The sequence below is a fragment of the Typha latifolia genome, chromosome 9 (assembly GCF_019914945.1).
Source record: "Typha latifolia isolate L0001 chromosome 9, TyphaL0001v2, whole genome shotgun sequence".
Lineage (NCBI taxonomy): Eukaryota > Viridiplantae > Streptophyta > Magnoliopsida > Poales > Typhaceae > Typha > Typha latifolia.
The window spans coordinates 317,442-343,678 of record NC_133094.1 but is presented as its reverse complement, the minus strand read 5'-3'; the positions used below and the strand labels follow the sequence as shown (position 1 = coordinate 343,678).

At 37.9% G+C, this 26,237-nt stretch overlaps 6 protein-coding genes across 7 annotated transcripts; 4 read left to right on the top strand and 2 right to left on the bottom strand.

Annotated features, from left to right (window-relative positions):
* Positions 1-1,380: 1,380 nt before the first annotated feature.
* Positions 1,381-4,993, top strand: LOC140794915 (caffeoylshikimate esterase-like). The gene is made up of 8 exons (XM_073147194.1): positions 1,381-1,789; positions 1,983-2,012; positions 2,211-2,340; positions 2,455-2,601; positions 2,749-2,879; positions 3,477-3,614; positions 3,883-3,981; positions 4,552-4,993. Exons 1-8 carry the CDS (start codon positions 1,523-1,525, stop codon positions 4,768-4,770), a joined length of 1,161 nt encoding a protein of 386 aa, XP_073003295.1. The 5' UTR covers positions 1,381-1,522; the 3' UTR covers positions 4,771-4,993.
* Positions 4,994-5,533: 540 nt separating this feature from the next.
* On the bottom strand, positions 5,534-7,975 carry LOC140794916 (V-type proton ATPase subunit G1-like). Of its 2 annotated transcripts, none has more exons than XM_073147195.1 (4): positions 7,826-7,975; positions 7,001-7,102; positions 6,002-6,102; positions 5,534-5,913 (listed from the first exon to the last, which is right to left on the bottom strand). In XM_073147195.1, the coding sequence occupies exons 2-4, from the start codon at positions 7,086-7,088 to the stop codon at positions 5,770-5,772; spliced, it is 333 nt and encodes a 110-aa protein (XP_073003296.1). In that variant the 5' UTR covers positions 7,089-7,102; positions 7,826-7,975; the 3' UTR covers positions 5,534-5,769. The 2 variants fall into 2 exon arrangements, with proteins under 2 accessions (XP_073003296.1, XP_073003297.1); XM_073147196.1 differs by having other exon boundaries at positions 7,001-7,095.
* Positions 7,976-10,751: 2,776 nt separating this feature from the next.
* LOC140794623 (uncharacterized) lies at positions 10,752-11,963 on the bottom strand. Its single transcript, XM_073146725.1, has 3 exons — positions 11,291-11,963; positions 11,131-11,194; positions 10,752-11,029 (listed from the first exon to the last, which is right to left on the bottom strand). The coding sequence occupies exons 1-2, from the start codon at positions 11,828-11,830 to the stop codon at positions 11,132-11,134; spliced, it is 603 nt and encodes a 200-aa protein (XP_073002826.1). The 5' UTR covers positions 11,831-11,963; the 3' UTR covers positions 10,752-11,029; position 11,131.
* Positions 11,964-13,424: 1,461 nt separating this feature from the next.
* Positions 13,425-14,720, top strand: LOC140794624 (uncharacterized). The gene is made up of 2 exons (XM_073146726.1): positions 13,425-14,239; positions 14,388-14,720. The coding sequence occupies exons 1-2, from the start codon at positions 13,652-13,654 to the stop codon at positions 14,451-14,453; spliced, it is 654 nt and encodes a 217-aa protein (XP_073002827.1). The 5' UTR covers positions 13,425-13,651; the 3' UTR covers positions 14,454-14,720.
* Positions 14,721-15,260: 540 nt separating this feature from the next.
* On the top strand, positions 15,261-19,100 carry LOC140795488 (chaperone protein dnaJ 15-like). Its single transcript, XM_073148063.1, has 11 exons — positions 15,261-15,851; positions 16,199-16,322; positions 16,561-16,643; positions 16,724-16,835; positions 16,918-17,022; positions 17,177-17,227; positions 17,681-17,770; positions 17,854-17,962; positions 18,051-18,199; positions 18,276-18,329; positions 18,661-19,100. Exons 1-11 carry the CDS (start codon positions 15,724-15,726, stop codon positions 18,886-18,888), a joined length of 1,233 nt encoding a protein of 410 aa, XP_073004164.1. The 5' UTR covers positions 15,261-15,723; the 3' UTR covers positions 18,889-19,100.
* An 893-nt stretch (positions 19,101-19,993) lies between these two features.
* LOC140795345 (uncharacterized) lies at positions 19,994-23,853 on the top strand. The gene is made up of 6 exons (XM_073147854.1): positions 19,994-20,355; positions 20,467-20,519; positions 20,609-21,818; positions 21,909-22,126; positions 22,426-22,552; positions 22,820-23,853. Exons 1-6 carry the CDS (start codon positions 20,205-20,207, stop codon positions 23,497-23,499), a joined length of 2,439 nt encoding a protein of 812 aa, XP_073003955.1. The 5' UTR covers positions 19,994-20,204; the 3' UTR covers positions 23,500-23,853.
* The last annotated feature ends 2,384 nt before the right edge of the window (positions 23,854-26,237 follow it).

Sequence of the window (26,237 nt, the reverse complement as noted above, 5' to 3'; positions counted from 1 at the left end):
AGCTAGTTAATTGGTTTAATGTGATCGACAACCAGTTGGTTGGATAGTGATTGTTAATGACATATGAATATCTAACAATAACCGCAGTGGATGCATTACGTATGATGTGGATGTTAACGCTCTAATTTAAGTTGGAACTAATTAATGTGCAGCACTAGCATTTTAGAAGTCTTTTCACATATCCTAGTTAGTTGACATCTCCAATGGCTATACCTCTTTCTCCAGGAAAGCAGGGGAAAAGGATCAAGGTCCTCCTTGTCCGTCCTTTGGGTCTTGTCAAAGAACAATTGTTATTGTCGAACGACAAAGGGAAGTCTCCGTCTTTAGATGTCAGGGTGAGTTGAAAAGAAAGTAGCAGAAAAGCATGCTACATATAATAATACAGGGCCTGTCAAAATAATTGAGTCTGCTACAGTTTGGATCAAGTTCGGCTTAAACTTGAGATGACTCAAAAGCTTCACTCCATAAGGTTCAAAGATAATTATATAGTATTTTAAATTTTATATGAATTACTTTTTTTAATCGTATTATGACTGCAAAAATAGATAGAAATATCAATCTAGATGTGTATTTAATTATTTTTAATTCTGATTAGCTTAGATTTTTTTAACTTATAGGTTTTTATAGTTCAAATTATTTGCATACTAATTAATCGGTTCATTTAGATTTGAGCTCAAAATTTGCTTAATCAGACTTCATTCTAATTTCTACTCGAAAATAATTTCAAATCAAAATGGATCACAATTCGGCTCGATGACACCCCTAGTACTTAATCAACGTGCTTCTTCTCATCCATTCTATTGACTATCGATAATTTCTTTTAATATCTCTAAGAAAAAGTCAACAAATCTAAGACGTTTTTGAGTATAAACGGCTTATTTTTTTTTCCCCAAATTTACTGTTCGACACCTAATATATATATATATATATATATATATATAGATATTCTGAAGCGACACCTATAAATTAAAAACTTAAGCCTCCTTTAGTTGGTGCGCAGGGCTTTTTAAATATTATAAAGATTAATTTTCTATAAATACTATTTTCCTATAATATATACTTTTTTATTCATAGTTTATAATAAGATATTATGCAATAAAGACATCTTTGTGATTTCAGATAGCGTAGATGGATATAAATTGATAACTATCTCCCTTCTTGTTCTTTTTATTTTTATTTTTATTTTTTAATTTTTGTGTGCAAATAATAACTTTATCATGCAACTTCACCTTCACCTTCGCCTTCACCTTCAGCTGTGATAAATAAAATATCACGTGAGCAAATGCGACGAATTCACTGGAAGCCGACCCAATCATCGAGTCGAGATTCCCTACGCGAATTCACGGTTTCCATCACACGTGTCCCGCATCCATTCCCGTCGGACACGAACCCGTCCGACGGTTGACTGACTCACCAAACGGGCCAAACCGGATCCGCTTCCTCCGCTCTCTTGAAGAGTGATTAGAGAAATCAAAACAAAGGAGTGGAGACTTAGCATACCCGCTTCTTCGAGCTCCCACCAATGGCGGCGATCTCGCTTAACCCTCGCCAGTACAGCGATCTCATCCAACGGCTGGATCCCGATCGGGGCCCCGGATCTCGGTTCGGACGACCGATGTGGAGGGGAAGACGGGTTGCGCCGATCGCGGCGGCGAGGAAGCCGCTCGAAGGAGTCGGTGAGGAGCTGAACGCGGTGGCGGCGCAGAGATTGGACTGGGCGCCGGCTCGGAGGCGCGTGCGATCCGCCTTCCTCGACCTCCAAAGCAACCTCGATCACTTCCTCTTTAAGGTCCGGCACACGTGTGCACCCTCTTCTTTACACCTGATTCGATGACGTGTGTCGCATCCCTCAGCCGTCTGATTTCGTCACACTGTTATGGAGGAAAGAGGAGATCAATAAATAATTTCCCCAATATCAAAGTTTCCATTTGAGGTGTATAAATTTATTTATTTATTTTGTGTTGTCTTTCTTTGATTTGTAGATGGCTCCCAGTGGAATCCGAACGGAGGAGGTAAGCTTATGCGAGTATGCATTGACCTTTGAATTATTTTTTCCTTCTAATAATTTATTAATATATACATATTTTGAAATCTTAGAATGGTCAATTGGTCTAGAGACTAGAGTGCATTTACGCTAAAAAGTTCATAAATTTTTAAATAGTAAGATTGATGCGTTTTATAACTAACTCAGAGATATACTATTCTTGCAGAGCTATGAGACTAATTCGAAGGGAATGGAGATATTCTGGAAGAGCTGGCTTCCCAAGCCCGAAATCTCCACAAAGGCGGCTCTTTTCTTCTGCCATGGCTATGGTGATACTTGTACATTCTTCTTTGATGGTAATTCATCTCTTCTTTTAAGCAACCCACTGTATTATCTATTCTCTCTGTTTTTTGTTGTTGTTGTTGTTGTTGTTTATATTTATATATAGGTGATACCTCTGAACATTTCAGGGATTGCCAAAAGAATAGCTGCATCTGGGTATGCGGTTTATGCCATGGATTATCCGGGATTTGGTCTCTCCTATGGTCTTCATGGATATATCCCGAGCTTTGATGGAATGGTGGACCATGTCATTGAGCAGTATGCACGCATCAGAGGTTCATTGCACGTTCAATTTTGTCCTTGGTCTTCTTTGGTTTTACTATGATGCAATGTATCATACCTTGGGAAGTATTTGTAGGTAGTCTGATGTTTAGTAATTAATCTGAATGTGGACACTGGATGATGGTTGTGCTAATGGTTAGGCATGAAGGATGTGAGTGGGTTGCCACACTTTATTTTGGGGCAGTCCATGGGAGGCGCAGTTGCTCTGAAAGTTCACCTGAAGCAACCAGAAGAGTGGGATGGGGTGCTTCTTGTCGCACCCATGTGTAAAGTAAGGCTTCTTGCAGGTCACTCAGATACTTACAGATCCTCTTTCAACTAGTTAAACTTTGATTTTGTTTTGTTCTGAATAAGCATAAAATAGTTGTCTTGTATTATCTCTTAAATTTTGTTTGTCTTGCATTAGAATGACATTATTTTCCAAAGTTTTTTAGACTTGAAATATAGATATCAAGTTTGAAAACATTACTTGTGAAATCTCGATATCATCCATGTTACTTAGGGGAATATATTGAGTACTGACAGATTAAAGAAATATGAGAGAACCACTGCACCTATGAAAGGATGAACTGAAGAATCAGAGCAGCAACGTGTTCTTATATTAATATTAGCGCAGACAGTTCATTTTGATAGTTAATGTTGTTATAATAACCAATTTGCACGGCTTTTATCCTTGAAAGTTGCAATTTTTTGTGATAGCTATTGCATGCAATCTGTCAAAATGTATTAATGATTGATCAAAATGTACTAATGATTGATTGCATACTAATGATTTGTCAGCTGCGCAAATTCGTTTTTATGATATTCTCTTAATTGACCAACAATAATCCCAGTCCAATTGAGTACTACTGACATCTTCAATTTGCAGATTGCAGAAGATGTAACACCTCCAGGTCCTGTGCTGAAGGCACTGACTTTAATGTCATATATTCTACCTGAAGCAAAGTTGTTCCCACAGAAAGATTTAGGAGATTTGGCATTTAGAGATCCACTGAAAAGAAAAATTGTAAGATGTTCTAAGGAAAAGTATTTTGTTTCAGTTTGCTCTTACTGTTATTGATGAACATTTATCTGCCAAGCCTAGTCCAAGATCCCATGTTGCTAGGCATTTCCCTAGATGATTTATTTGCCTGTCCTGCCTGTTCTAGCTGACTGATCCCCACGAACATTACATGCCTGAGTTATCACTCATTATGACTCGTGTCAATTTATCCCCTTAAATTGTTTGTTTCCTGCTAGAATATCGAAATGAAGTGAGTCGTCTCCTTTTCCAGGCTGAATTCAATGTTATCTCGTACTCTGATCAAATGCGATTACGGACAGCTGTGGAACTTATAAAGGCTACAAAGGATATTGAATCGCAATTGGAGAAGGTTAGCATCATTTCATTAAACTTCTCATGACGTGCTATTCTTTTGCTCTTTCTTTATTCAAAATGTGATTTCCTACATCTACATCTGAAACTTCTACGTCACAAGCAAAAGGAGAACTGAGATAGAACATATCTAAGCTATAGGCTATTATGACAAGGTAGCCACTAGGAGCAAGTTCTTGAACACTAATGGATTCACTGTAATGATCTTTTAATCAACATTTTTTTCTGTATTTCTGAGTATATGTATTATTTCCACTTGATTCTAAGTTTGTAACATCATAATTCTAGACAGATAACGCGCACATAAGAGGTTCCTGCGGGCAAGCAATTATATGAGTATGGCATGAACAAGTAATCATTGTGAATTCTATCAAAGTTTGTTGTAATTGTCAACAACTCCAAAGAATAATTGGATATGAAGCTATCTGTATACATGCTTCATTTGCAGAATGTCATATTAATTAGGATGCAGTATCATAACTTAAATTATGGCTGAACTCAATGGTTGAAAACAAGATATTGATTGATAAGAGAAAGCTAATGAGAAGATTGATCCCCCATATTTCAGGTGTCCTCTCCATTACTAGTTCTTCACGGAGCTGCGGACAAGGTAACAGATCCGAATGTGAGCAGGTTCCTCTATGATAGGGCCAGTACAGAAGACAAGACCCTCAAGCTTTATGAGGAAGGCTACCATTCTATTTTAGAGGGAGAACCGGATGATAGGATCTCAACTGTCATTAATGATATTATTTCCTGGCTCGATTCTCATTCTACTCCCAATTAATTCTTCATTTTGGGTGATGGTTAAGTAACTCAATTTAGATATTGTTGTTGGTTTAGGTTGAGTGTATCTGTCAACTCTTATCTTTTGGTAGACCTTTTCTTCTCTTGATCCCTAAAGTTGTCTCAAGATTTCCTTCAATATACTTTTCAGCTAACTCTTGAATGTGATTGGTGTACATCGTGGACAGATTTTAATGGAGATTACCAGCATATCGTTTTCGTAATCGCTATTAGCATCTATATCATCTGCCCAGAATCATGCATTCAAATTACTATTAATATGCATTAACATGCATTATTTACTATGCTTGTACATAGCCCACAGCTTGTCAAAAATTGATGATGTTGATAACCATTCTTTTAACATTAATCTTGATGAATTTTAGCTTCCCTGTTGCTTTCTAGCTTAAACACATCTCTGTATGCTTGTGCATTTGCCGATTGATTCCAATCTCAGAAATACTAGGGAATCTATCCTAAATCTCACATGATGAAATTTCGTTTCCTTATTAAGAGTTAGAGAGGAAATTTTAGTTTCTGTTTTTCTTCTTTAATCCCAGCTGCCAAGGTCTCGAATTTCACAGAATTTATCCATCTAATGGAGTAATCACTTCAGAGAGAAATCGATGAGCCTTCTTTAGGCAACAACTCTATTTATTCAATGATAGAATTTTCACTATGAAGAGAAAAGCATAAAGCTCAGAAATAACAAAAGCTAACATTCTATTATAACCCTGTGACAGCAGCAGTATACTCACTATTCATAAGAATGAATCAATACCGATGGATGGAATACATTGATAAATCTTATTATGGTTCATCCTTCATTGCTCAAAATAACAGAAAAAATACTTAAAATCCACTGTTTCCCAAGTTCGTTGATCCAGTGATGTAAACTTATTACAGGCATACCTCATTTTAAATGTGTTCTAAATTAACAAACAATCGAAGATTGTATTGAAAAAAATTAACACCACCATCCTTGAATATGTGTGAACACCTAATTCTTCACGGTGGTCACATGCCTTAAGAGCATCTGAACAACGTCATGAGAAATACTTGCCGATTGTAACTTCAGTTGCTCTATCTTTGCACCTGTTTCTTGTTCAAGGCGCTTAACATTGGCACCTGAGTCACCGCTACTCTGATTGCAGAAAACAACAATGGATAAAATTGAATCTTATCTGCCCATTGAAAAGAAAAGAAATTCAATGAGCTTATTGCAAATTTACCTCTGCAACCTTCCTCTGGAATTCAGCTTCCATTTGTGCACGGTATTCGGCTATCTCCTTCTCAGCCTCTTCTTTAGCCTGCTTTAACCTGGCCATTTTTGCTTTTAGAGAAAGACAGTCCACTTCAATTAGTTCCATTAATCAAGTTGAGAAACAAGCATCTAGAAGATATATTGCCAACTAGTGAGGAGAACATGAGCTTTTATCCCCCAAATTGTTGATTGTTTTCTTTCGTCTATGATGAAGCTATGTCAAGTCATGCAGCTGTCACTCATCACACTGTAAAACTACTACTAAGATAAGGTTTCCACCTAAATTTACACACTACAGCTCAAATATTGCAATTTATGAGCCTTAGGTAGAGCTTGCGCACATGCAATTATTTCTCACAAAAATCAATAACAAATGTTTCCATTATCCTCTCATACTTACTTGACAAATAGAAAATGATAAGTATCGCTTGATAATTAATGACACAACACAACATATATGTATATAAGCTCATCCCAAACTGCATCCAATGATTAGAAGGTCTTAAGCTTTAACAATAAAGTTTTAGCACGCACGCACACACGCATGCATATATATATATATATATATACATAAATATAATGAGCTCTATCTTTAATCTTTCATATTCCAGTGAAAAAAAATGTGATGGATGATAAATCTAAATATGGAAAATAGAAATGCATTCATAGGGTGACATGTCTTAACTCTGAAGTACTGAAACAGTCCAACAAGTATAGAGAAATAAAGATCTGGAAAGCAAAAGAGTGCAAATAAAAGGACTACTCTGCATTATTAACAAAAAGAGAAGATATATAAATATGAGAAAGCAACAAAAAAACTTGTAATATACCTCTACCGCCTACCTAACTTTATCTAATGGGTCCCCCAATTTTGCTAAATTAAATAAAAAGAAGAAAACAAAACTTTGTGTATATCCTCTAGGCTGTAAAGTGTACAAAGGTTCAATAAGGCTTAAAAGAATGTTACCATTCCTAGCAGCATTGACAATCTGTTGAGCGTCTTGCTCTGCAGCCAGCAATTGCTGAATTCCCCCTTGACGCCTGCTGGGATCCATCTTCTACCTATTGTCTAGAACACAACATTGTTATGAGCACATTTATTGTGGAAAAGGGAAGAAATCAATAATGAAGAGGACAAATAGGACAATAATTCTGCCCATCAGTGAATCATGGATGAAGTATTAGTTGTAGGTTATTATCACCAGTTCTAAAAACACTAAACTACTCCACAACTGCCAAGAGATAGAAGATACAGCAAAGAGATTATTTAACTTATTGTTAACTTGGTTTGACTGCCTCTTCTTCGTTTTTCCTTCTCCCGAACTTACATCTATCTGCATAGACGAGCTCAACTAGATCGAAAAGCCCAAAATCCCTAAAAGCATTAAAGCAGTGCAGCTATTCTCTGAAAATTGGGAAATTAAAAAAAAAATTTGCCAACCAAAACTCCTCACACCAATAACAGATCAAAGATCACAATGTTTTCAATCAGGGAAACGAGATCCATGATCAAGTCAATATTTCCAATCACAAAACTATAATTATAACCAGATAGAAAATTCAAAAAAAAATCCAGAAAATGGAACAACTAATTAATCTAAGACTTGGACCCCCCTAAAACAAAAACTAACTAAGATTTGAATAATATCAATCTTACGTGGAAATTTGGCATCGAAACTAGGGGAATCTAATCTTAATCTCGAGATCTCGCGCATAAGAGGTGCAAGGAGAAATCTACACACAGAAAAGAAGCCAAATTTGATGGTGGGAAAGTTTTGGGGATCAAACTCACCTCTGTGGGTCAATAGCCGATGACGGGATTCGAATTCGAGATCGAATTCTTTGGGGCAGCGAATTATAAGAGATCGGGAGAAGAAAAAGCTAAATGACCAAGAGACCCATGCGATGGTACAAGTCAAAGAGCACGCCTCCACATGTTTACGACGATATAAAGCTAGTAGGACGGTATTTTAGGAACATAATTTTAAACGTTTCTGCCGTACTGAGCTGAGAGATTACCAAAGATCCGATAACAATGCATGCTTTAATTGGAGATCCGATAAGGATAAGAAGGGTATATTACTTATTAGGCATTTCGTATAGTATAACTATTCCATTGCAGATTCTTAATTTATTTTTCATGTCAGATTGACCTCCTTGGCTATATATATATATATATTTCGAAATGCCCCTTTTCATTAGTTGTTTATGTGATCAAATTTAGATGGTTGAGGGATCATTTTATTTTCATTTCGACAGAAAAATTAACTGTAAGACGATTAATTGGAGAGTTGGAGAATTAAATTGTCAAAAAAGAAAAAAGATAAAATGATCAATGTGAAAATGATAAATAATTTAGAGAGTATAGGTATAATTAACCCACTTTACATAATATATATTTTATAGGATTAGACTACAAAGTTAATAAAGAGCTTAATTATTTTCATACCCATTAAATAAAATCTTGTGATCCAAAGAAGACATACCCATTATTTCTATTTCCTTCTCATATTAGGTTAAAATTTTGCAATCCAATGTGGAAGTAATGGTTAGAAAAGTGCTAACCGATTTGTTCGGTTTGTGAGTCAACCAAGTTGCAGCAAGCTGTAGAAAAATGCAAGACACTAATAAAGAAGCATGAGCAGTTGCCAACGGGATCGTGATGATTAAATAAGCTAATATGAGTATTTTCAAATTCAAATTCTCCGGGACACAGAGCTAGAGCAATTTAGAGAATATGAAACAAGCAAATAAACCTAATTATTTCAAAAGTATTATTGGAGACATCAGCAAAGGGATAGACCAACATATGTGGCAAATTCTTATCATGAATAGCAATGAAGAATTTAGACATAATATAAAGCGTTAATTAATCGAATATATCACCTTCAACCTTCATTACAGCAACATGACAAATCATGACTTGCAACTATTTGGGATCAGCTGTAGCCAACCTTCAGTAAATACTAAGATAGGGCATAAGGTTCAATAACTCAACGCATCTTTTATCTAGACAGCATCAAAGTGGAAGGAAGCATGACTGCATCATTTTCCTGTGGCCTCATCCATAGTTGACTTTGTGTCGATAATAGTTGTTACATCTCAATCAGTTTGTAGTCTTGTAGAAGTGCTTCTGACGGTATCAAGATTCCTTTTCTTCTTCAGTTTGTAGCAGTGCCTTGGAATTACCAAACAACGAAAAGAAAATACAAATTGGAAGAGTATCCATAATAGAGATCATCAAGAGGTCTTCCTCTCTTACAAGTTGTCATCAATAGTCACCCTTTATCGTCATAAATATGTAAAAAAAGAAGTGAACAGATCAAACAGAAATACCGAGAATTTTCAGTTACAAGCAAAGAGGCCTTCACTTTGGAGCATTAACTGTGAGGCAATCACATTAAGCATTGTAGCTTGAAACTTCAATACCAAAGCAATTATGCAAAAGAAGAGGACTCCAAGTATATACAAGTTTATAAGATCAGCCAGCATATCAAAGAATCCTATACAGTATCAGATAAAATAACGAAAGTGGTATAAGCAAAATTACTGGTTTCCTCTACTGTCTTAACATCTACAGGCAGATATTGGCATTTGAACTAGTACAATGACTTGAAGACTAAATTGAACTTTAAAAAAGAAAAACACTTATCTGGCAAACCATGCAACAAATGCTAAAAGATCATATTTCAATATGCTGCTACTCGATGAATTAGTACCACATATCAAGATAACAGAGTAAGTTAGCATTCTGCAACTTAAAACACTGCAAAATGCCAGCAATAGTCATCATCAACTTGAACAAAATATCCTATAGAATAGTAAAGGCATCTCTTATTGTTGAGACATAATAATCCCCAAACCAAATCAAGCAAACCACAAAGCAGAACTATACTGAAAATGATATAGACTTCACTGAGAAAGAACCAAGTACACTGTGAGTATCAAAACACTGTACAGTAGATATTGAAGGAGAAACTTTACATCAATCAATGAAGAAGATTATAAACACAACTTACATCAAACATAAATATGAAGATGCCCTGATACACAATATATATACAAACATACAGATATAAAGATATACATAGATATGCTTACACATATACACACTTTTGTTCCAGCCATGAAGCAACAATTTGTTTCATCATATCTGAACATTCCTAAAAGATTCACCCAAAGAACAGAGGTAGAACTAAGAACTGTTGATTCAGTTTAAAATAAGAAACTTCTTTGTCATTTACAATAGAACATTTCTAATTCTTCAAGAAAAATCCAGCAAGAAATTTTGCATCAACGAGAAACTTCTTATTAGCAGTTTCTTTTAAGCAATGGGAGTATGGGACCAACATCACACAACTAATGTGATCATAAGTAAACTTAATTTTGTCTCCCGATGCAAATTATATGTGTCCTCAGTAGATTCGAACTTATCATGTGCTATCTATATAAAAAGGGTGCAAGTGCAATGTGGATCCAGAAAAAAGACCCATATCAATGCGATGACTCATATTTTGCTGACTCACTAGTACGTTGCTAAATATTGAAAGAGTGCCCTCCAGATTCTGTGCACGAAAGTAGAAACCAATTCATAGAACATTGTCATCCTAATGTGCTTATATTAGGAGCCTTAGTAGTATCAATCTCATAAAAGCAAAAGCAAAAATCTTTCGCATTGAAAATCAAATGGATTATTCTCAATACTTCAAAACAGATAATTTAGAGATGAATCCACTTCCATTTATATTAGTAATATATAATTCCAACTAGTTTCTATAGACTTCTGAAGATTGAGAGGAAAAAGAAGAAGAAGAAAGAATGACTACTAAATAGAAACCTGAATCTCCAAATAAAGAGATGATATTACAAATGAAAACGAAAAATCAAAAAGCAACGACTGCTTTTCCTCAGATATACAAACAGATATCAAAAGGATGTGTTAAGATTACACAGGTAGTCAGCATCGGAAAACCTCCCAAATCCCAATCGCTTACTTCTGCGAAAGAAAGGGACTCATCTATCACCATCTCAGTCAAAATTCACAAACAAATAACAAGAAAATTAGGAAGAAAACATAAGCATAAAATAAATGCATACCTCATTCGACAATTTTGTACGAATCAGGTGTAATTTCTGACAACCACAACCCAGGAAAGAGCGGCTGCCGTCCAAAATTCAAAATGAAAACCAAAGTTACGACTTGAAAATAGATCATCAAGACCAGAAAAAAGACCAACTTTTGTGAACGGTTTCTTACATCAAGCTGCCTCTGGACGATCTTTGCCCGCTTCTTAGAGCGGCGAGGGGGCTTTACCCCCTTGATCAGAAGGAAATCCTCCTCGATCTCCTCTCGCGAGAGCGGGATCGAGAACTTTCTCCTCTCCTTCCCCTTCGATCCCTCCGATCTCAACCTCAACCATTCGGCGAGAGCGCTCTTCCCCGTCGACAGGGGAGAAGGCGATCCAGAAGACGAAGGACCTCCCCCTCGATTCCGCTCGATCTCGGCCGGAAATTTGAACGCCGCCCTCCTCGTCCTCAGATTCCACGGCATCGATGCCAGCGCCGTCTCCTCCGGTGCTTGCTTAGTCTTCTCGGGCGATCCGCCCGAGCCTTCGCCAGCGAGCTTGGAGCACCGGAGGAGACGCTGCGTCCCCCAGCTGACAGATGGGAAGGAGAAGTTGTGAAGGCGCCTCCGAGAGGCGCAGGGCTGCGCAGCCAGCTCTGCCGCCTCTGTCACCGAAATCGTCTTCGCCGGTGATTCGCGGATCTTATCGGCCGCCGCCGCCATGATCACCATTAATTGGAGGGGAGAGAGAGAGAGAGAGAGAGGTAAAGAGAGAGAAGAGGAGAGAAGAAGAGAAGAGACGAAGGAGGGAAAGAAGAGAGAAGGCGAGGAAGAGCAAGAGAGAGATTTAAATAACGTTCGAATGGTCTTTGGGTTCCGTTTGCAATGCGGTGCGAATATATGCGGATGCACGTGTAATAGATTCTATGCGGGACTCCAAGAAACGGACGGCTGATATGGATTTATGGAACAGTATGGACGGTAGATATTTTGGTCACGTAAGTCGGTTCAACCGGTTCGTTTCGTGTGCTGGGTGTCGGGCTTATGTGACCCAAGACGCCGTCACTTGCTCAACCACAACGCGATGTGGGCTCGTGTCGGGTTAAATTTGGTAGGATAAATTTATTTAGGGTTAAATGCATTTTAACCCCCCACTACTCTCGGATGCAATCATTGAACTCCTCCGTACTTATTATTGCATCCCTTAACCTTCTCTGCGACTAAACTAAAACTATTAGAATATTTCTGCAAATTAACGGTAAATCTACGTGTAAAAAATTTAAGTGACCGGACGTTGTTGTATAAACAAAAATTCTTCTCCCCAATATATTATTGTCTAACAACAACAATAGAAATATTTTATTTAACAGTGTTATTAATTTTTATTTTAAAAATAAGTGTAGAGAATTAAGTGATATGAAAATAAATATAAGGGGACAAAGTCATTTTATATTAAGACGCGGAAAGTAAGATATATTTAATCTATTTATTTATCTAAAATTCTAACACTTTACAGTATGTTTATGTTTATAATTTTGGCCTAATTACAAAGTATATTGCTAAGATTAATTATGCTTGAAACATCATTAATGTTAGCATCACGAGGTATATCACTCCTTTTTCTTCTTTTTCTTTTGTCAAGGAATTTCATAGGCTTAGTTTGTCTTGCAAATGTATTTTTGACTATGGTTTTCATCTTACTATTAAATTCAGTACTTTAATGAGGTGCATTGAAGCTTATAAATAGGTGAGATAATAGAATCTTAAATATATCCTTGATTAAGATTGCTTCTGTGCTTCTTTATTTCTGGCTTAATTTATTGAGAACTTTGTGAGCTATTCAAGTTACATCTTGGAGAATAATTCAACTATGCGTTCTCTAGCTTCTTGGCTTGCCTTATTATTATTATTATTATTATTATTATTATTATTATTTTCAATGCTGTTATTGACTAGAGTTGTTTGCTTGATTTGATTTACCACTTTGTTAGCATTCATATATTCCTAACTTTATGTAATGTTAAAGTTGGTATTATATCTCAAGAACTATGTCGTTACTCTTTGTCAAAATATGGATACGTAAAACTTGGTCGAGTACTCGACTCTCCAACTTCACAATTCACATCCCTCCCATGCAACACCCATGGCACGTGCCGAGAAGATTGTAGCACAAAAATGCAGGCACGCAACAACAAGACCGCGAATCTGACCACCAATAGAAGTAGAACTCTAATTCCCCTAGAGAAAATCGTTCTTTAACTATTCGATCACTCATCCCGGTCGTCAAACTACTTCATACCCTTCGACGAGCGTGTTTTATTCACCGAAATTACCATTCTGCCCCTCCACCCCTTCTCCACAACAAAACGTCGCAACCCTCCTCTATTTCGCCAAAACTCTCTTCTCTTCTCTTCTCTTCTCTCTCTCTCTCTCTCTCTCCCGCGCGCGTTCTCGCTCTTCCTCTCTAACCCTAAGAAGAAGAGGCCGATCCGGTCACCGACCGGCGATCCCGTCGACGGCGAGGAATCTTCGCGGCCTCGAGAGCCCTCTCGCATGGCGGCGGCGGCGGATCCGCGCGGGAAACCGCCGGCGAACACCCTCGACGGTCTCTCCTCCCCGGCCCTGAAGCCCTGGGTCCCCCACCGCATCCTCCGCTGTCCCTCCGTCGACCGACACATCGACGCCGTCACCGTCGCCGGCGGCGATCGGAGCCGGAGATCCACCCCCTCTCCAGACGAAACCGGCGACGATGAGGGTTTAGAGGCGCTCCGCGCCAAGCTGATGGGCCATCTCCGCGAGGCCGCCGACCGGTTGAAACTCCCGGCGGCGCCGGAGCCTCCGGCCCTGCCACCTCCGGCGGAGAAGGAGAAGGAGAAGGAGCCGGAGCCGTCTTCGTCGGCGGCGGCGAGGCCGTGGAATCTAAGAACGAGGCGGCGGCAGACGATGCCGTATTCGGCGGAGGCGCCGACCGATGGGGCGGTCGCGATGGCTAGGGAGAGAAGGGAGAGGGAGAAGGAGAGGCCTAGGTTTTCGATCTCCCTCACGGCGGAGGAGATCGAAGAGGACATCTACGCCATCACCGGATCCCGCCCTCGCCGCCGGCCCAAGAAGCGGCCCAAGATCGTACAGCGGCAGCTCGATGTAAGTAATCATGTCAATTCCCCATCCTACCCCTCACCTTAACCACTATTCCTTTCCAAATTCTAATCCATCATATTATTTTTGTCCTGAAATATATTTGATTGAAAAGAAAAAAAAAACGATGGATTTGTTATTGTTATTCTTGCAGTCGATATTCCCCGGACTATGGCTATCAGAGATCACCGCCGACTCGTACAAGGTCGAGGACGAATAGCGCGGTAACCCAGCGCTTACGCTCACCTCGCGGTGACGAGATCAAGATGACAAGATCCCACTTTGATTATGTTTTAGTTGGTTTTTAGGGAAGGAAAGGAGTCCGTTGGTGTTTTTTTTTTTTTTTAAGAAGTTATTATCAAAAAGAGTTACCGGGTTATTGAAGTAATAGGTTGGTTGTCAAGTGGCAACTTCGCATTGGGTTATGAAGGGTTTCTTTTTGTATAGAAGAATGTTAATGATGTGGCTTTAGTTTTGTTTTCACTAATATTTCTGATTTCTTACATCTGTCTATGTTGACTTGACACTATCGGCTTAGATTCCATGTTCTGGTTTTGCTTACACGAAAGCGATATAGTCTTAGGCCCCCTACTCTGGACCACATATTGCCACTCAATCTAGGGCTATCCGAAAAGCCAATTCGGCACGACCCGACTCCAAGCTCGTGTTGGGCTCAAGGCTCAAGGCTCAACGCTCAAGCTCTATCAATTGACGTGTGGCTTGAGCAAAGGCGGAGCTCACCGAACTAATTAATACTCTTAGCCAACCGAGCTCAATTGGAGCTATAAATACGTTAAGGTCGACTAGTCCGCAGTCCGAACTCTAGATTTGGGTCACATTGATGGGCCTCGGGCCCAACAACATTCTTGCGTGAGATTTTGAGCTCATTAGAATAGAATCCGTATCACTAAACTTAAAATGTACCCAAGAAGATTGTTCACAAAATGTAATTTGTGTTAAATTACATGAGAATTTGCATTTGTACCAAAGTATAACCACACAGTGTGGTACGGTCTCGTTACATCTCATCACTCCTCTGGATTCTCACGCCTTGCAGATAGTGCAGAGCAGTTCCGAAGCAGCGTAAAATTTAGCTTCTCCAGAAATATACAAAACGATATACCCGATCCAACTCCCTACGATCGCGTTCTCCTCCTCTTCTTCCTCGGAATCCTCAAAAGAACCCCATCCTATCGCTGGAAGAAGAGAGATTTTTTTTAAAGATATTACTTGTATATATATTTTTGCCAGTCCGAAGAAAGATCCTGGCTTTTGAATCCGTCGGCCGAGATTTCATCTAAGTAAAGCTTTTGATCTGCCGCTTGCGCTTTTGTGGATCCGGTGTTGCTTTTGGGTTGGTGGGTGCTCTCCATTTCTTGGGGAACTGCCGTGGATTGGTTGGAATTAGGGGTTGTTGTAGGTCTGGTGGGGACTTGGAGCAATTTTGGGTTTCTTGGATTAGAGGCAAAAAGGTTTAGGGCAAAGGGTGGATGGCGTCGGGGAAGATGGGAGGCCCTTCGGCGCCGGTGGTGAGGCGAGATCCCTACGAGGTGTTGTGCGTCTCACGGGATTCTTCGGATCAGGAGATCAAGTCCGCGTACAGGAAGCTCGCGCTCAAGTAAGTGTTTCTTTCTTCTCTATTCTCTCTGGTTGCTTTTAATGGTTATGAAAACAAAAGGTTTTCTTTCTTTTTCTTCTTTTTTTGGCACCTCACGGTATCATTCTCCTTGGTTTATTTCTCTAGTAATTGCTATTTGATTGATATTAGAATGCCCAATTGTTTCTTGGTTCATTGCTATGTGGACAGTAACCAGAGATACCAAGTATTGCTATATTTCTTTGCATAGATTTTATTTTCAGTAATTCTACTCTCCAAATGTAATTGTTTATATTCATTTTACAATTCTGGGTTACTGGCTAATTAGGCAACGCACCACTTGATAACTTTGACTGTGGTTGTTACAGGTATCACCCTGATAAGAATGCTAGCAACCCTGAAGCTTCAGAGCTTTTCAAAGAGGTGGCATATTCATACAGCATCTTATCAGATCCAGAGAAGAGACGACAATTCGATACTGCTGGCTTTGAGGTGATTGTTTTAAAGATTCTTTTGGTTAAACTAATCTATGTATGAATGGTGTCTTTTTAAGATAGATAGCTGGACAATTTTTATACTCAACTGCTAGATTGGATTTTTTATTTTTTATTCTACAGCCACTTACTAGTTCCAAACACAACTTCTTCATGTTTTTAGTAGTAGTCAAGAATTTCCGGTGTAACTGATATATGCAACTTCTCTTCCATGTTTCCTTTCAATTTTAACTTAGGCTTTAGAAAATGAAGGCATGGATATGGAAATTGATCTATCAAACCTTGGGACCGTTAACACAATGTTTGCAGCATTATTCAGGTGATAAAGGAGTCAATTTTAAAATTTTAGATATTTGTAGCAGGATTTTGGATCCTATTGTTGATTCTTAACATCTTTAGCAAGCTAGGAGTTCCTATCAAGACTACAGTTTCTGCCACTGTACTTGAAGAAGCTTTAAATGGAACTGTTACTGTAAGACCACTACCTCTTGGATCATCTGTCTCTGGAAAGGTGCTTATTTCCTGAGCTTATCTTAGGTTGAATTGTACTAGATTTGTCATCTAATTTTCTAACCACTCTCTGTCTAGTTCAGGTTGACAAGCAGTGTGCTCATTTTTTCGGTGTGACGATTAACGAACAACACGGCCAATCAGGAATAGTTGTTAGAGTTACCTCAGCTGCGCAAAGTAAATTCAAGGTACAGAACTTGAATAAAGCACTTTTATGTATTCCTGTGTCTCTTATGATTTGAAAAACTAAGTTGCACGCTGACCTTTTTGGTTAGCTTTACTTTTTTCTGTTCTTTCTGATATACTTATCTTACCAGATAATTGTTGGTATTACAATTGCAGCTTCTTTATTTTGAACAAGAGTCAAACGGAGGCTATGGATTAGCTTTACAGGTGATGAGTTGTTCACTCTATTTGGTTGAATTTGAAAGTTTTCCTCTTATGGCCACAATTATGACCATATGATATTCTTTTCTTTGTGTGTATCATGCCCTATTTTCTGCTATGCTCCATTATGCAATATCAAAATTCATTTGAAGAAAGAATTCTGACATTATACTAGATCAACAGATGATGAATAAATTATTTTATTTTTGTGTATATGATGCTTTCCAATTACTCCCTCATTATTCTTTTTGGCTAACCACTAGACAAATCAGACATAGATACCTGCATTTGGTTCGTCTACCAAAGGTGCAACTAAAGATAAATGATTTACTCACCTATTAGATATGCTGGCATGTTTGCTCTTCTATCTGAAGATAACATGTTGTGTGTTATGAAATATATTGTTTTGCAAGAAGTTTCCTGGTTAATATAATCTCCAGTTTTCTGTTTCTCCGTCAGGAAGAAAGTGAAAAGACTGGAAAGCTAACGTCTGCAGGGATGTACTTCTTACATTTTCAAGTCTACCGAATGGATTCAACAGTGAATGCTGTATGACTTCAGATCTTTTTTCATATATTCTTGTCGTCTTTAAGACCGTACTAGTTATGTCTAACATGTTACACTTGGTGCAGTTAGCAATGGCTAAAGATCCAGAAGCTGCTTTTTTCAAAAGATTGGAAGGCCTCCAACCTTGTGAAGTTTCTGAACTAAAACCTGGCACTCATATATTTGCTGTGTATGGTCTGTATTGCTTGGTTATTGTTCTTTGGTGTACTATATTCACAGTATTATATTGATCTAATTTGAGATTATCTACAACATTGTGAAGGTGATAATTTTTTTAAACCGGCTACCTACACCATTGAGGTGATTTGTGCCAAATCATATGAAGATACAACAGAGAGACTCAAAGAAATACAGGCTAAGCTTTTGTCCAAGAGAAATGATTTACGCCAGTTTGAAACCGAGTATAGAAAAGTAAGGCAGTTTATTTTCTGCTTCAGATGTAGAACCTGAAAATCCTCCTTACTGATATATCTGAATGTTTATTCAGGCTTTGGCACAATTTCAGGAAGCAACTTACAGATATAACCAGGAAAAACAAACTGTATGTATTCTTAGCATCTGTAATTAGTTAAATTTACAGGATGAGTTGTCAAAGCTTTCTCTATATCTCATGTTTTATTGCATTGTCTTTTAGCTAATTTTTTTAGTTTAGGGTACAAGGACAACACACCTTGATGTATGACCTGTTAATTGCAGCCTCGGAAGTAGCCCTGGCCAGCACTTGTGGAGTGCTTCTAGTATATGGAAAAAAAAAAAATTGGAAAAAAAGCAACTCTCATCTCTGTAGTTCTTTTTTCTTAGTGACAATCCATTGTATCATTTTTCTTTTGAATTTCAATTCTGAATCTGATGCACATACAACTATGTCATAGGTTGATGAACTATTAAAACAAAGAGACAGTATACACTCATCATTTACAACTGTCCGGACCATCGTCAATTCCAGCGGTAGTGCCAATGGCGGCGGCAAATTCAATAGTGAGGAGAGTAGGTCTGAAAGTGCAGGAGAGGATAGCACTAGCAGTGCGGATGGGAAAGATAAATCTGGTAAAAAGAAATGGTTCAATCTTAATCTTAACCGATCGGATAAGAAAGCCTGAAAAGTTGTTCTTCCAATTGCCATATTGGACAGTATGTGTGTTCTTACTTCTTACAGATGGAGAATAGTCTGAAGTCCATTTATGTTCCTTGCCTTGCCAAAAGCCTGTGGAAATTTTCCTATATCAGTCATCATTATTTCTGAGGTTTTACAATTGGTGTAAACTTTGTATTCGTTATCTATAATATTTACTTGAAATTTAGTTTTCCTTCATTCAGTTGTACCCATATTAAAATTATGATACTTTGATTATTGAGATAAATATATTTGTAGCTCTTTAACTGCAAGAAGATATATATATATATATATATATATATATATATAATGTGTGTGCAAGCACGCAAACACACACAAAACTTGACACCTCTTTGAGAAATTATTAAACTCATCACATTGCCAACCTTGGTCCATGGAGACTTAATTTAATAAATCTTAACCAATCTAATAGGTAGGATGTTTTGATTAGTGGACCCAATACTATATCCATGAAGTGGGCCCAACTCATTAGAATCAAATCAGATGTCACATACAAACTTAACCAATCTGCTAATCATACTCCTTACTTTTACATTTCCCTATCCCTCTGGTGATGATAGTTGCAAGAGGTTTTACACTGTATCATGTAAATATTTATTATTTAATTTTATATTTTATTGTTTAATATTTCGAAAACAATACTATAATGTTAGATTTTTTTTTTTTTGAACAGATAGAAACTACACAGATGAATTAATTTGGATTAACTCAGAATATTTTTGAAATAATAAAAAAATACAAAGGTCAAATAATAAATATTCATTAGAGCGAATAATAATAAATTAGAGCGTAAAGTGTTCTTTATTTGAAAAATAAAAGAAGAGAGTTATTTATATGTTTAGAACGGAAAGAAGAGGGTGTAATGTAGAAAAGTTTGAGTGCAATTATCATATTTCTTCGCGACCAAAAGGCAAAAAGGTACCCATACCCGTCGTTTCAGTTTGGACCCCCTTAGCTGCAAGCTTTTTCTTTTTTTTTCTACAACAAAAAAAGAAGCGCTTTTTTCATTTCAGCCCTCCAAATAAAAGTGACAGCAAAGTTTCCTGCAAAATTGAACAACATAACCTCTCACTTCTCCCCTCCATTTTGTCAAACAGTTGCCTTCTTCCACATTCCTCTTCCTCTCCCTTGAACTCATCAACCTACTTTGATCCAATCCAAACTTTGGTTTCTTTTTTTTTTCTTGTCTAGAGGGAGAAACTGCACGTAGTTTTGGATTAATCCACAGCTGTAAGCAAAAAATTAAAAAAAAAAAAGAAGTTGTAGAAGTAGCTGAAGAAGATGGAGAACGGTTCCTCTTCTGCAAGAGCAAGCCTTGCGATAACGGAGAAGAGGAAGATGGTGCATCCGAAGACGCCGGTCGGATGCATCTCCATCTTCTTCCAGTTCTTCGCAAGGAGGAAGCTTTTCTCCAGGAAGCTCCTCACACATGGTACATCGCCAAATTTTCTCTCTCCTTTTTTTTACATTTTTTTTATATGGCATTGATATAAAACGGAAAGTGATTTCTTGATTATTTTCCAATTTCGTTTCATTGGTCAAGTTCGCCCCGCGAATAAGGCGCCGAAGAAGCTGCCCATGGCTAAGAAGCTCTTGGTAACACTTCAATTCTTGTCGTTCATTACTTTCTCGAAGAACCCAAGTGAGATTTTCCCTTTGAAAGCATGAAATTTGATTGCATTTAGATAGCGGATGAGAACTCCGGAGGATTTCCGAGAATAAAGAAGGTGGAGGATGATGGCAGAATGCGCGCCCCCGGGGTGGTGGCTAAGCTCATGGGACTCGACTCCGTGCCGGTTGTTCGGCGCGAGAAGCCAAAAGAATCTTCTCAATCCCATGTCGACGGCATTAGGAACGAAGCTTCTCAGGAATTGTCTGTTGCAAATCCTCAGAAGATGCAAAATGTGGACAAGTTCTCGGACAGCAAGGCGAGTGGCATTGGCCGGGGTGTTCGGAGTGATTTATCAAAGTCGAAGACGTATCACCACAAGTTTGTATCCCCTGCAAAGAGCCCAAGATCGCTTTCGGGGATGAACAAGGCTCAGTTACTGGAAGCCGCCACTAAGATTCTTAACCATGGATCAGGATCTGGGGATCAACCTGCACGCTCTTTTACGGTATCAGAAGAAGCCTCGAATGGCTCTCTCTGCAGTAGCTGCAGGAATTCAGGTGAGATTGTGGAGCTAAGATTAAGTGGTAAGGAGGCAGAAAGAACCGATCAAGAGAACACTAAGAAGAATGCACATGTTAAATCCAAGTTACAGAATAAAGCAGCATTACTACATCCTGTTCAAGCTAAAGGAACTGCAAGGAATGCTCCAATTATCTCGAATAATCGTGGCAGGACAGCATCCCTGGTAATTCAAGATAAGAGCAATCTTCAGAACAGAGCTCGTGATAGTGTCGAAGCCAAAACCCATGTGAGAAATACTCAGCATAAGAATATGCCCCAGAAGAATGCTTCTTCAAATTCTGCTCTTAAGCAGAACAATTTGAAGCAGAATCAATTATATTCTGTTAATAAAGAAGCAGTTCCGAAGCCTGTGGTGCGTAGCAATCAACTAAGAATTAGAGATCAAAATGCTACAAATGGGGCCAAAAACTTTGTTTCCTTGAATAAGAATTTGAGCTATTGTGCAGACCTAAGGTCCAAAATTGAAGTGTCGGATAGAATGGACAGGGTTAAAGGTAGTTTGGAGAACAAGAATATCATCAGGAAAAGATGGTCGGATAATGACCTCCAAAATGAAAATGCTGGCATATTGAGGTTGAAATTTGCAGTAGAAAGAACAGTGGGAAAAGAATTGATCAAAGGTAAAGGAGCTGGGCTTGTGAGCAAAAAGCCTATCAGTCAAAACCATGCAAGAAGTGACTCTGGGAAACAGGCAGAGCTTGGTAATGTTGTTGGGATTAAGGATTCCGATATTTTGTCATTTACATTTAAGTCACCAATGAAGCATGTTACCAGGTCTTTCTCCAGTGCAGATATGGAGGAGAGAAGAGGCATTCGGGAAACTGCGGGTGGTGGTTCTCATCCTAAAGTAATGCCCTCAGATGCAGCAAGGCAGAACTTGACTTCTCTGAAGGGAACAACTTACACTCCTAAGGCATCATCTCAGCAAAACAGAAATGGATGGACATACAGGGCTGATCTAATGGATCGTCCGAAATTTGATCGCAGAAGTCTACCTGGCAGCAGAAAGGTAGGTAATGAGATACACAGTATCAGTGAAAAGTTCCAGTTAGTAATAGTATATCCAGAACTTCATTAATATCGTTATTATGAATTACTCAGATATTATTCTCAACTAGGAATCTCATCTGCAGTGACTATTATCCATGCCTAAGAGGATATAGATTGGTTATACTGAGGAAATATATGCCTTCACATGACAATGTCATGAAGATATACTATGTTGTTGCTTCAAAATTTGGGTGGATTGTCTTTAGTTGACAGTGTAGTTTCATTAACGGATGTACATTTTGTTGCTGCCATCTTCAGGATGATGCAAAAACTGGTAAGTCTGCTGCATTGCGAGCTAGAGATAGTGATCATCCTAAACCAATATCACTTCTTGAAACTTCATTCAGACATGATTGTCCATCAGGGAGCTCAAACAGAAGTGCAGGTATGGAGATAGTTTGCCAAAATAGCAGACTAAAATAGGCTGTTGGTCCTGACTTTCTTTTCTTTTTTTTAGATTTTATATATAAATACTACAGTTATTGTGACTAATCTTACTTCTAAACATTTTTTTAACATGTCTTTCTCTTATGATTACTTACATTAGGCTTAGATCAGACATAAATTTCTCTCTTGTGCAATATAATGACATTCTACTTTTGCTTCTTTTGTCGTGATATTTGTATTCATTCATCTTCCATGCCTGTTCCAGGAGGCAAACCGTTTACATACTTGAAAGAGAGCTCAAGGAGCAAAAGTTCTGCATCGCTAGTTAATATTAGGAAGCTTGCTGCTGAAAGCAATCCCTATAGTACCATCAGTAATACAACAAGGCATGATGCTTCTACTTTTGAACTTGCAATTCAGGAAAGTAAGCTCAGGTATTCTGAAGAAGTTGTATTAAATGCTGAACTACTATTAGAGAACATTTCATATTTCAGATCAGAGAGAACCAAGAGCTCCTCCTTAGCTGTCTTTCTCCATGAGACAATGGAAGCTATACTAGATGCCTTCTGTATAAGTACAAGGTGTACATTTAGTTTTGCAAAGACTACGGAAGGGAATCTACTTAGAAATCTTGTACTTGACTTCATTATTGAGTTCTTGGCATCATTATACAGCCGGTACTGTAATTTTGGATATAACTCATGGTTAAAGGTTCTCTTGTTCTGTATCAAGGACAGGCTTGTAGCTGAGATTGAAAAGGAAATGAAAAGTTGGTATCCTATGATTGGGAAGGCCATCGAGGATCTGGTTGAGAAGGATTTTGACAAGTCTACGGAAATCTGGATCGACTTCTCTACCAAAGCATTTCAAATAGGCATGCAAATTGAAGATGACATACTTCAGATACTGATTGATGAAGTAGTTTTAGATCTGTCCCGAGGTTGATGGTATCAGTTCACTCTGTGTTTTGTCAATTTATATGGCTTTAGGTGCATTTTAACCTACTGAACCATATATGCAAAATTGCAAGCCACAGGAATGCAGCAAGCTCTATGTACAAAAAGATTGGGAAGGTTGAAGAGCTGAGATAGGTAGCTTTCATGAAGGGCAGAAGAGCTGCCCTTCTTCTTGTCATGCATCCTGTTTGAAGGAATTTTGTGCAGTTTGGCAATAATTCTTTAGTATTGTATTCTAACATATTTTGTGAAGTGGGATGCAACTCCCTTGTTCATGATATCTAATTTTTTGGAAAGTTGGAACAGATTGCTGTCCTAATTATTTTACCCAAAGCACGCATGAATAAAGATGTGAAATATTTTTCTTTTTCTTATTTCCCTTGCAAAAAAATTCTTAGCAAAATTAAATTCTGGGAAACTGAGCGCCTCTATTATTTATACTAGATGCGCACTTTTTCTTTATATCAGAATACATATATATATATATATATATATATATATATAATTTATATAAAAAATGCGTATAAAAGCCAAATCTTGGTTTTATAAAAATTTAAGGGAATTTTTTTTTCTGTAAATGCCTCGCAATATAATGAGATGATAACATCATATTTATGACGATGCAATTGTTTTTCAGCAAATTTTGAACTAATTAACGATGCAATTGGCAGTTGATTTTCTGCAACCCAGTGTAGGAGTTTTCTGCATTACAACAGCCCAATTGGCTGTCAAAGTAGGATTCTTTATCATTTTCTTTAGAGTTAATTATGCTAACATCCGTTATACTATACTCGATTTTTACGAAGAACTCCTAAACTATTTTAGATTACAATGTCCCTCTTAAATTTTAAATGTAAGTGAAATGATAAAGGTGACAAAATGCAACTACTAACTATTATAATCCTAATAAATATATCACATTATTAATTTTTAAATAAAAGTAAATTATATAATTGCCCTCAACTTAACGTCCATCCTCCCCACCATCATTCCCTCGATATTTGCACCTCCCTCCATTGTCACTATTCTCCCTCTCCTCCGTCTTCTAGTGTGAGCATCGAAGACCCTCCCCCCTCCTCTGTTTAATCTAAGTCCACCGTGTGTGACTTTGCCCACTTCGTGTCGTCGTCCTCCTCTATTCAATCCGAGTCCTCCACCACACGTGACCTCGCCCACGCCGTGACATCATCCTCAACCACTCTCGCCCTCGGCCTTGACTACCTTCACCTTCACTAGCCATGGCCGCCCTTGCCCTCCTCGGCTAACGCTGAAGGAAACTCCTCCTCAAAGCTGATGGACGGTGCTTCGGCATTGAACCTCGATATTCTAGCCAGCTACGCGATGCCTCAGGCCTGATGCTGTCGATGGTGAGGCGGGGGGGAAGGGGAGGAGGGAAAGTTGTATTTAAATCTAATCTAATTATCCTAATTTAATTAAAGGGTTAAAATAAAATTATATTTTAATCTCTATCAATTTGATTGAAATACATAACGAGGACATCTAGGTCATTTCAAAAAAATATGACTGTCATGTAAGCTGACTAGCTACAAGTGTTCTAACAACACACTAATAGAAAGATGATATTAAAATTTCTCTAAAGTTTAAGGAATATTGTAACATAAAATAATTTAGGAGGTCTTCCTGAAAACCGGATATAATATAGGAGTGTCAGCATAATTAACTATTTTCTTTATTGTGATTGCCAAATCGTCAGACTTCAGGGAATTCCTGCAGACGATCAAATTGCTCAACGTTTCAAAGAAATGGTCCAAAATTTTCAGGCTTACCACCTAGAATTTGAGAATTTAGGAGGATATCGTCACCAAATAGCTCACTAATTCAACTGTAACTCTAAGTAAATTTATTGTGAATAAATTATTCAGTTATTGGTGTTTGGCTTGACTTTTGTTTAACTTAGAATAATGATTCGATGGCGTAATGAGTTAAGTATAGATTGTGCATCTTAATATGTTGACTAAAGCTTAATAAGACTAAAGAAGAGTTTGAAAAATGAAGGCTTGAACTTTTGTTGCTCCAAAAAAATAATACAATTTATGTTTATTGCCTGCTGTTACATTCGTTACACCCTGCATTATTACTATTTTTAATTTAAATCATGCAATTTTGATAAAACGTTGAAAAACACGTGAACCACCTTTCTTTATAGTTGAATTTTTGAAAAGCACCCTCCAAGAAGGGTGTTTTCTATGATTAAATAAGAAAAGGAAATGTTAAATTGAAAACACTTAAAAATGGTGAAATTCATGTATCACCTGTGAACTGAAAGAAACCTCTTTTTAAATCATTCTCGCTTCCATGGAGAATCTGGCAAGAGACGCCAAAAGGCATCCTTCCTGCACTCTCATAAGAAATAATTATCTGACATTCGCTTCCATTAATGCTGAGCATCATCAGCATTACGAAGCTTGACATGAGCTTGCAAGTTGCTTGCACAAAAACTCTCTCCAGTTATACGATGACAAGACAAGATTCTAACAGACAAATGTGAACTTTTGCAAATCCTAATAAATTCAATTAGATTTATCCAAGCGGGTCCACAACTTTTATGCGAACTTAACACCAAGGAAAGTAGTTCACCCTAATATGAAAATAGAATGTTAACCACACCGAGTCCCACAGAAATGATGTGATGTTCACAGTATGAAATACTGAAAGCTAAATTTCGATTCTTTTTTCGTTTTGTTGAGAAAATGCTAAATTTCGATT